A 10,389-nucleotide genomic window follows, 5' to 3' on the forward strand; every position below is an offset into this window, starting at 1 on the left:
GTTAGCAGCTGATATGTGCCGGGTATGAAAAAGGGAGTCGGATCTATAGCGCATAGCCAGAAAATTTCGCTGGACTACAGAATTTACAGAAATTGATGGTTCTTGGAGCGAAATTGACGGCCAAGGAGCTGATTGTGGGAGTGATGGAGCGATGGAGGGCGATCAGAGATAATTGCCAGAGATGGGAAAAGCAGGGGGTGTATTGTTAGCTGATGGTTTTGGGTGGAAAATGGAATGGGTTTGATTTAATGAAGGGGTCTGGTGTGTCTATGGAGGTGAAGACGAAGGGTTGTAATGGAAGAAGGGTGATGATTGTGGTCTGCGGTGTTGGGTTATTGAAATGGGTTTGCAGAGATATGAAGAACTGGTTATGGAATAGGGTGCAGATGGGTTTTAATGGTGCTTTGAGATGGGTTTGGGTTTCAAAGATACAAAGGGATGTGGTCGTAGGTTGAAGGTGGTGGCCGGACGTTGGTCAGAGGTGGAGAAATGGCCATGGTGGTCATTGGATCTATGGTTCTTAGAGTTAGTAAAGGCAGCTAAGAGGGTTTCAAGAATCTGTGAGGTTAAATGGGTTGGTGGCAAGCTGATGTGATGGTGAAGCTTGAGGTAAAGGATGACAATGGTGGTACGGTGGTCGGATTCCGAAGTGGGTTTGGAAGACGATGAAGAGGGGTTTCGAGGGTTTGATGGATGATGGCTGAGATGGGTTTGGATTAGGGGTTTCTGAAAAATGGAGGTGATGGTGGTGGTGTTGGTGGTAGATGGTGGTGGCCGGAGATGGGGATGGTGGTCGGAGGTGGGGAAGAAGAAGAAGAAGATGGAGAAGGAAGGTGGCAGACTCACCGGCGGGGATGGGTTTGGCTTGCCGGATACCGGCCGGAGTGGGAGGTGAAGATGGCGATTCGGATGGTGGTAGAAAAAAAAAAGGTTGAGGGTGGTGGAGCTCCGGTGAAAGGTGGAAGAAGGTAAGGGATTGGTGGTGGTGGCCGGTGGTCTTCTTCTCCTCCCCTCTCTGCAATCTCCCTCTCTTTCTCTGCAAGTCTCCCTCTCTTTCTCTGTTTTTCCCTCTCTTTTTTTTTTTTTTATGAAATGGGGGAAGAAGGTGGGGAGATGGAGGTGGAGAATGGGTTTGGTGGTGATGGCCGGCCGGTGGGAGTTGCAGATGGCTGGCCGGACGGTGGAGGAGTGATGGTGGTGGTGGCCGGCGGCTATGGGAGATGGTGGCTTGGGTGGATTTCCGGCAGACCAACCGGAGAAGATGAAGGGGGGTGGGGGTGGTGGTGATGGCTGAAGATGTAGGTTGTGGCTCGGCCGGATTCCGGTGGGTTGGCCGGAGCTTGGAAGCTCTCCCTCTCTTATGCGGCTGCAGACATCTCCTCTCCCCCAAACCCTAATCAATTTGGGTTTATAAAACAAAAGAGAGTTATATTCGACCCCCTTTTCTCCCCCGGACAGCCACTTGCAAGTACATTTACAATAATTTTTTATCCTAGTAGGGGGGGGGGGGCAAGTTAAAAGAAAAGGGAAAATTTTTATGAAAAATATCTTATCTTCATTTGATCTTCACCCTTCAAATTTCCTCTTAAATTCAATGGCTGGGATCAAAAGAAGACTAACCACCTAGGAAGCTTCCAGGAAGCTTCCTAAGATTCCCCCTAACTGATTTTGTTACACACTAATCCGCATACCCCCGTATCTCCCTGGACAACCCATTATGGCAAATTTGAACTGGCTTTTTTAGGCTCCAGAGCACCCCTTTTCTGGCTAAATCGCCACCCTTCTGAACTTGCACCACGACATCGTCTTAGCTCGTTCGCTAGGCAAACGGGCTCGGATCGCGACGAAATTTAACAGGGACCTTGGCAAGACCCTAAGCTAGCCCAGGGTGAAATTAGGGACCTCAAAACACTAGTTAAAAAAAAAAATTAAGCCTAAAACATGGAAGTGCAGAGCATGGTCAAAATGGGGTGTCTACACATTGTTTGATTCAAGTGTGATGTGAGTGTAATTACATCATTGTTTGATTCAAGTGTAATGTGAGTGTAATTTCTGCTTCTATGAGTTGAGTTGCCTTGCCAAACAAGAATTTTTCTTAAAAATTTTCGTCAACGTGAAAAAACCCGACCCGACCCGAACCGACCCGAGATTTATCATGGGTAGGGCCGGGTTTGGGAATCGTGGATTTTCCGAAAAAAAACCCGACCCGAGATATTTCTCGGGTAGGGTTGGGTTCTCCAAAACCCGACCCGCCCGACCCAAGTTGCAGCTCTAGTAGAAACAGTGTCAGAGCTTAGAATCTTAGGTAATTAATTTACATGAAATTATATGATGTTTACTCATTATATGAGCCTTGATATTTGTTCCAACGGCAGCTTCTAAAAAACTCGGCTATCATTGGATCAAATATCAAGTGTAGCTCTCTGATTATGCACAACAACACACAGACACCATATGAAAACTCTTTAATTTACTTCTATAAGTTTAAGGGATTTGCTAGCGTCTATCGGAAAAGGCATTTTGTGGATTGTTTGTTGCATCTGACGGCAGCCACCTCGTAAATGAAGACAAAATATGCTGAAAAGTGAGCCTCTATGGATGCTGTCAGATGCAACAAACCATCCGCGAAATGCCTTCTGCGATGGGGCTAGCAAATCCATGAGTTTAAATATCAGTAGAAAAAATTTACATGTATAAGATATTTAGAGGCTAAAAGAATATTTGCATTTATAACATATTTAATAGTTAGTGGAAATTTTACTTATAGAAGGTTTTGATAACCTTGAGACCATCCATGAAACTTTACATTTATAAGTTTTTAAATGACCTCAGGGTTAACCCAAGTTTTCCCATTATATGTAGTATTGATCTAGATGCATTGTGGTGTAACTTTTGTGTGGAGCCCACCCTTTATGTAAATTGATATGCCACTAGTGGGCCCACAAAATAGATCATTCTATGTCAAAGATTAGACCATTTCCCAAGCACTTACATTACACTCTGACATGGTATTCAGAAAACAACAGATAAGATGTGTGTGTGTCTGCATCTGCCCCCACTCAAAGGACATCATTTCAATGTTATCATGAATAAATGCATCAATGTCGGGGAATTGGTGAGTGTTTAGAAAATAAAAACATCACAGTTGATGGGACCATTAAAATCAATTTTTATATTGAAGCTTGTGGGCCTTAGTCTTGTTCAGATATTTTAAAGCTTAGTTTCAGAATAAAGATTAGGATTAGGATTAGGATTATAATTAAAAATTTTGGATCTGATCTCTCATGCTTCAGTTGGGCTTTTATATGATGAATTAGATATGTTAGAATGAAACCAACTAGATGGAGGGATGAAGAATGAGATTCAAGAGGAGAAGATTGTTCTCTTGATGCCATTGATGGCACTGTTAAAATAAAAATTTGTCATGAATTTTTGGGACTTCAATCCTGTTCAGGTTTTTAGAGCTCAGTCTAGAATAGAGATTAGGATTATAATTACAAATTTCAGGATTTGGATCTCCAATGCTTCAATTGGGTTCCTATATGATGAATGAGATATGTTAGAATGAAACGAACTAGAGATAGAGGAATGAGATTCAAGAGAAGAAGATTGTTCTGTTAATATCTAATAGACAAAAGAAGTATTTCCATTGTGTAAAAATATCAATACCTATGTGAGGTGGACTCACTTATGTGGAGCATACCTTTTATGCACAGGGAAATGATATGTACACCCCTTTTTCTTCCTTAGACCACCCTCGCAATGTAAAATGGTCGTGATTAAGAAGGTTTTAAATTTCGGTTTCGGCCATCAAAGAAACCTAAATGTTTCAATTTTGATATGAAATTCTGGCGAAAATCTTGTAAAATTACATAAATGTTACTGTATGAAATTACATCCAAAATCTAGGTAATATTTTTAACATTATTTTTAGAAATATCTTGAAGGAATCTCTCTACTCACACGTTCACTTCCTCCTTGCTTTTCTCAAAAATTCCAAAACTACCCTCCTACAAGCATAATTCCTATATACGTCATCCAACTTAAACAAAACTCCTAACTAGCCTAGGATTCTAACTCTACTAACCACATTCGATTCTTTCTAGCCCAAGTGGGCCCGCACCGTGCCGCGCCTGTCCCCTCCTGCACAATATGTAGAGAGTCGGTGATGACTCTCAACAGATATATTCACCCCCTTTTCTTCCCCGGGCCTCCCCCTAATGTATTCAATGACTACTCTTTTTTTACTCTAAAAGTAGGGAAAAGGGGGAGGCGAACATACCATTCCCCTTTTCCATGTCAAAGATTAGACTATGACATGGTGTATAGAAAAAACCAAATAAGGTATATGAGTCTTCAGTCTCCCCCTCCCTAGACATCATTTCATGTTATAATGAGATAAATGCGTCCCTCTCAGATGGTCCATAGGCTTACAATCAACCAAATGTCTTGCTTTTGAGCGACTGGGCAAGCTTAAAATTATCTATAAAAGACAAACATCACCAATTAATGGGATCACTAACATAATTTTCGTTGCTCAGGTTTTTCCAGGCATAGGCTAGAATAGAGATCAAAATCACAGTAAATAATTCTGGATGATGAGTGACATATTCACCCCCTTTTCTTCTCGGGGCCACCCCTTCTGTTTAGAGATAATAAATGTTTCAATCTGTGATTAGGTGGGAGAAGAGCATTGTAGAAGCTTTGACTCGATTTGAAGTAGAGTAGTTGAGAATAATGACTCGTGAGGTACTAGATATGTTCTAATCTCACTTATAGTAACAAGGGTAAAAATGAAACGGAATAAAGCGCGCGCGCCCGGGGGGGGGGGGGGGGGGGGGGGGGGAGAATTGGATACCGATTTCGATTCCTAATTCTGGTAATCCAAACGCGGCTTGGATGAATGAGAATCGAGCGATTCAAATTCGCCCAGCTTCGAAAAATGGGGTGAAAAACTCATTCCCATTCTCCTGCTAGGAGAACAGCCAAATGTGCAGAACGGACAGAATGTACCTCAAGAAAATGGTACAGCGGATTAGATCCAAAGGTCCACAAAGTACACACTTATTTGTCTTGTAACTTTCCCACTCATAGCCCAAGTGGGCATTGCATGGCCTCACACTAACATGCAGCAGTAGCTGCCATGTTAGGGAAGTGATATATGTCCACCCTTTTCTTCCCTGAGCCACCCCTCTAGTGTGTTTATGACTACTATTTTTACATTTCAAGGGGTGACCGAGGGAAGAAAAGGGCCCTATAAAAAAGGTGAGAAGCAAAAAGGAGGGCATTTTGTTTCTGTCTCTTTGATCTTTTACTGTCACCAATACAAGATCGGTCATCATCGCACATTCAAATATTCAATTATCATTTCCAAACAAGTCTATACTGTCTATATCTGAAAATTCCCATATGGGTGGGGAGGGGGCTTAGCTTCTTTGCCAAACCCATAACAGAAAGCAACGGTTTACATGGATTTGGAGGGTCTCTCTCTTTGTTTCTTTATGAAGTGTCATTATAACACTTTCATTTAACATTTCCAAACAAGTCTAATTCTGAAAATTTCCAGATTGGTGGGGAGGGTTTTTAGCTTTCTTTGCCAAAACCCACAAAAGAAAGCAACTGTTTACATGGATTTGGAGGGTCTCTCTCTTTGTTCCTTTATGAAGTGTCATTATAACAGCTTCATTTAACATTTCCAAGCAAGTCTAATTCTGAAAATTACCATATGGGTGGGGAGGTTTTTGCTTTCTATGCCAAAATCCAAAAGAAGAAAGCAACTGTTTACATGAATTTGGAGGGTGGTATGAACTTTTCAAATACAGTATATAAGAAATATAGGCAGTTCTACTACTAGTAGTACCATGGCATGTAATATGTAATGTATTGGATCCCATCAAGCTTTTAATAGAAAAACATCATTCTTAGTAAGTGATTATTCCTATTTTTTTCCCTCCCTTCCCATTTATTACAAAGCATCAAACCATATATTTGCCTTCTAAAAGAAAGAGAGAGAAGAAAACAATAGGTTAGGCCTCTTTTTGGTACCGTTCAATTACTATCCAGCAGCTGGCAGCTATAGACAAGTCTTGAGAGCTGTTCACTAAAATCTCTGATTTTTGTTTTTTTCTTGAAAGTGCGTGGGAAAACCAAAAAGAGAAAAGTCCATGTCTTTGTACTAGGTTTTTTTCTGAATAATAGTGGAGGAGAGAGAGATATACGTCTTTGGCCAATGTGTAGTGATGTGAAACAATTAGGACTTGAAATACCCAGTGTGGAAATAGCTTGGAGGAAAGTGTTTGGATATCGGACTTCGGTGGGAGTGAAGAATAGATTAGGAGAATCTCTGAATAGTTGCAGCATAATGCACTAGTGGCCGGCATATAGTGAAGACAACACTACAGAGTATTACACCATTCTCTCTCTTTATGAATCAGTCAAATCTATCTACTCTTTCTCTCTTTCAGGAGGCAATTTTGATTCCCCAGCTGGGTCTCTCTCCTGCTCTCAAATGAACGATGAAAGACCGAAGCAAAAAAATAAAATAAAATAAAAAGGGAAAAGGGAAAAAATGAAACCTATCTGAATAAGTTTTTCAAAAAAAAAAAAAAAAGCAACTGATATTCAGACCACCATAGTTTGATGATCGCACTAACTCACCTTGCCTTTTTATAACTTAACCGGCTGTCAAAGGTTTATTACAATTGCAAGAAAGGTCTAAGAAGCCAATTAAAGAAGAAAAGACAAGTTGAGTTAGTGTAGGTATCAAATCATGGTAGTGCCAATGTCAGTAGCCTAAAAGGGATGATTTGTGACGGCTTCTAATATTTGCACTACAATGTTTTGATAGTTGCACTAAAGCTTTTTGTATTTTATTGTTTAAACTTCTGTCAAAAGTTATTATAGGACCCAAAAAAGCTCTGATAAGCCCATTTAAATAGAAAAGACAAGTTGAGCTGGAGCAATTATTAAAACATGGTACTGCCAATATCATTAGCCTTTACGAAAAGGTTTGGGAGAGGGAGCAAACGAAACCTATTTCGAAATAAGAAAAAGGGAAATGATATCCGCAGAACCATTGTTTAATAATTAATAATTGCACATAAGGGCTTGTCTTTGTCTTTTAACTGGTCTGCAAGAACTTTAGGAACTGTAATAACTAGGGGTGCAAGTTTGGCCCCTGACCCGGCCTAAGCCCGAACAGGGTCTAGGTTGGATTTCCGAACCCTGAGGGCGGGTCAGGTTCATTTTTTAGGCCCTGACTCAGGGTCGGGTCGGGTCAGGTTCAGGGTTAATACCTCGGGTCAGCCCGACCTTAAGTTTTCTATTATAGAATTGAACCATCTATGCATTTTTCATTTGCTAATGTTTTCTATCATCTTGGATTGATGTTTCTTCAGATTATTATTAACTATCTCTGCTATCCGTCATGTTATTGAATTCATATTGTCTTATTTTGATCCCTTTCTCTGTTATTTGTTCCATATGATATGTGGTTGCTTTATTTTTGGCACTTTTAACAGTTATTTGCACTAGGGTCAATCAGGGCCAGGGCCGCGCTGAGCCCTGTAGGGCGGGCAATGGGTTGAGGTTTTTCGGCCCTGACTCAGGGTCTGGGCCAAGATAATGGGATCCAGGGTTGGGCTACAGTTTTGAAAAACCCAATCCAACCCGATCCTGTTGCAGCCCTTGTAATAACCCTTTCAGCTCTTTAAATAACAAACGACAAGTTGGGTCATTGCAATTATAAAAACATGGATCATTGCAATTATAAAAACATGGTTGTGCTGATATCATTTCCCTTAAAAAGATAATTTAGGAGGTGAGAGAGAGAGAGAGAGAGCTTAAACTGGCTCCCCAAGGGCTCTTGTTGAGAGATGAGATAGGCAGAGGGGGAGATCTTTTTCAGTGTGCGTTGGATACTTTAAATGAGTAAGCACGTGTCAATGTACGTTTCTACAAAAAAGAAAGACATACTCAATTGGACAAAACAGGTCTTCCCTTCACCAAACCTATCATAAACCCTTTCAAAACCCTAATTTCTCTCTTCACTCTCTTCAAAGGCCATACATGTTAGAATCAAAATCATGTTCTTCAACACACTTATAAGTGTCATAAATCATAATACTCCACTCTAGATCATTCAAAACCCTTCCTTTCTACCACCTTTCTTGCCCCAACCATGTGGTCATCACTTGAAGAAAACAACTTTAGAGTCTCACCTTTCTCTTCCAAGTCCTCTTCCTCCTCATCCCCCTCTCATTCTCCCTCTTATTCAATCCTTCCAAAAAAAACCATGGAAGAAGTGTGGAAAGACATTAATCTCAATAGCCTCCAAGACAAACCCAACATAGATCATAGCCCAAAAAACAGTTTTAGAAGAACAATCCTCCAAGAATTCCTTGCAAGACCCTTCAAAGAACCACCAGCTAGCGCCATCGATCCACCAGACCTTGACATTAGTCTATTTTCTTCAACACCAGTGGCAACACCACCGCCTACCGCCACTGCCTTGAGCTTGAATTCTAGCCCTGAATTTCAATATCTTGAACCCATGAGCTTCCAACATAATGCCAATTCTCATACTCTCCCATCAAGGAGGCACCCACAATGCTTCGCGGGCAATGACACCATCTCTACTCTCTTGGGTTCTCCGTTTGACGCCATTGGATCTTCGTCATCGTCTTTAAGGAAGAAGCGGTTGCCTGATTTGGAGAATAGCAACACCGATCGACGACATAAGCGCATGATCAAGAACAGGGAATCCGCCGCACGATCGAGAGCAAGGAAGCAAGCATGGATTTCTCTTCCTTTTGCTCTGTTTTACTCTGTTTTGCTCTGTTTCTATAACAGATTATCCCTCCATCACTAAATAAATGAAATGGGTTCTTGTTTTTTTACTTCATTTATGGTTTTACTCAATGGGTTTTTGTTCTCTAGGCTTATACAACCTAGATAGAGTTGTTCTTCATTTTGCTCTGCTTCTATAACAGATTATCCTTCTATCACTTAATAAATGAAATGAGCTTTTGTTTCTCTTCCTTCTTTTCTGTTTTGGTCTGTTTCTATAACAGATTGCCCTCTTATCACTAAATAAATGAAATGGGTCTTTTTTTCTCCTTTTTCTTTTATGGTTTTCCTTGATGTGTTTTTGTTCTATAGGCTCATACAAACGAGGTAGAGTTTCTCTTCCTTTTGCTCTGTTTTGCTCTGTTTCTATATCAAAGTATCCCTCTTTCACTAAATAAATGAAATGGGTTCTTGTTTTTCTCCTTATTTATGGTTTTTCTTAAATGGGCTTTTGTTCTATAGGCTTATACAAAAGAGCTAGATTTTGTCTTGCCTTTTGCTCTGTTTTCCTCCGTTTCTTTAGCAGAGTATCCCTCTATCAGTAAATAAATGAAGTGGGTTCTTGTTTTTCTCCTTCATTTACGGTTTTCCTTAATGGGTTTTTGTTCTACAGGCTTATACAAACGAGCTAGAGATTGAAAAAGCCAATTTGCTGGAGGAAAATGCCAAGCTAAAACAGCAGCAGGAGGTAAGAACAAATGAAAAAGACCCAATTTCCCTCTGATTTTTATACTATTTAGCTAATGGTTTTGTTTTGGATTTTATGTGGCAGTTTTGTTTAGCAGCGCATTCTCATATTGCCACAAAGAAAACACTCTGTAGAACATCAACAGCCCCATTTTGAGAAGAATTTGAGCACAGATCTTTTGTTTGGGCTTCTATCTCTTTCTCTATCTTGTACAGGCCTAAGAGGGGGAAAAAGACTGGTATTTAGGTTTTATTAAGTAAAGATAATCTCTCTGTCTTGGGTGTTGGTCGTTGTATTAAAATAGTGTTTGAATTGAAGAGGTGAAGCTTTGTAAGGCTTTTTTTCCCAATTGGGTGGGATATTTTTTGGCTTTTTATCTCTTCTCTTGTTTTCTGTTATCACTCAAAGCTTTTTCCAAATGGAGGGAAGAAAGAACTGAACACCATTTGTTACCTTGAAAGATTTACAGTGTAAAGATGGGACGTTGCCATCTTTGTCTTCATCCTCCTTATCTCCTCTTTTCTTCTTTTTCATTATTGTACCATTTTATTCTGTTCTTCTTTTCTTCCCTCACCATAGAATTTGGTTGCTTTATAATCGACTCTGATTCTGTGGGCAGTTTCATCCCCACTTATCGGAAGATTGTCGATGACTTTGTTCAATGGGGCCACCACCAATAGCGACGTATTGAGGGGACTCTCGTGAGTTCCTTGTTAGGGGTGCAACTCGGGCTGGGCCGGGTCAGGTTGAGGGCAAATAGTATTGCAAATAGTTGCCGTAAACTTGCTACTTGAATGGGAAGCTCGTTTTGCTTCCCAAGCTAAGTTCTTCTCACTTCCCAAATTTAGGGGAAG

The 10,389-nt window shown here is 40.6% G+C and overlaps 1 protein-coding gene across 1 annotated transcript; it reads left to right on the top strand.

The window, feature by feature from the left end:
* The first annotated feature begins 8,010 nt into the window (after window positions 1-8,010).
* LOC143864301 (bZIP transcription factor 27-like) lies at window positions 8,011-9,970 on the top strand. Its single transcript, XM_077375216.1, has 3 exons — window positions 8,011-8,791; window positions 9,461-9,535; window positions 9,620-9,970. Exons 1-3 carry the CDS (start codon window positions 8,180-8,182, stop codon window positions 9,689-9,691), a joined length of 759 nt encoding a protein of 252 aa, XP_077231331.1. The 5' UTR covers window positions 8,011-8,179; the 3' UTR covers window positions 9,692-9,970.
* The last annotated feature ends 419 nt before the right edge of the window (window positions 9,971-10,389 follow it).

The sequence above is a fragment of the Tasmannia lanceolata genome, unplaced genomic scaffold (assembly GCF_043159265.1).
Source record: "Tasmannia lanceolata isolate RefF3 unplaced genomic scaffold, GAP_Taslan_0.1 ptg000048l, whole genome shotgun sequence".
Taxonomy (NCBI): Eukaryota; Viridiplantae; Streptophyta; class Magnoliopsida; order Canellales; family Winteraceae; genus Tasmannia; species Tasmannia lanceolata.

Coding starts and splice junctions, on each gene's coding strand:
- LOC143864301 (XM_077375216.1), top strand. CDS start 8,180: ATGTGGTCATCACTTGAAGAAAACAACTTTAGAGTCTCACCTTTCTCT. Junction 8,792..9,460: donor GATCGAGAGCAAGGAAGCAA/GCATGGATTTCT, acceptor TTTGTTCTACAG/GCTTATACAAACGAGCTAGA. Junction 9,536..9,619: donor AGCTAAAACAGCAGCAGGAG/GTAAGAACAAAT, acceptor TTTATGTGGCAG/TTTTGTTTAGCAGCGCATTC.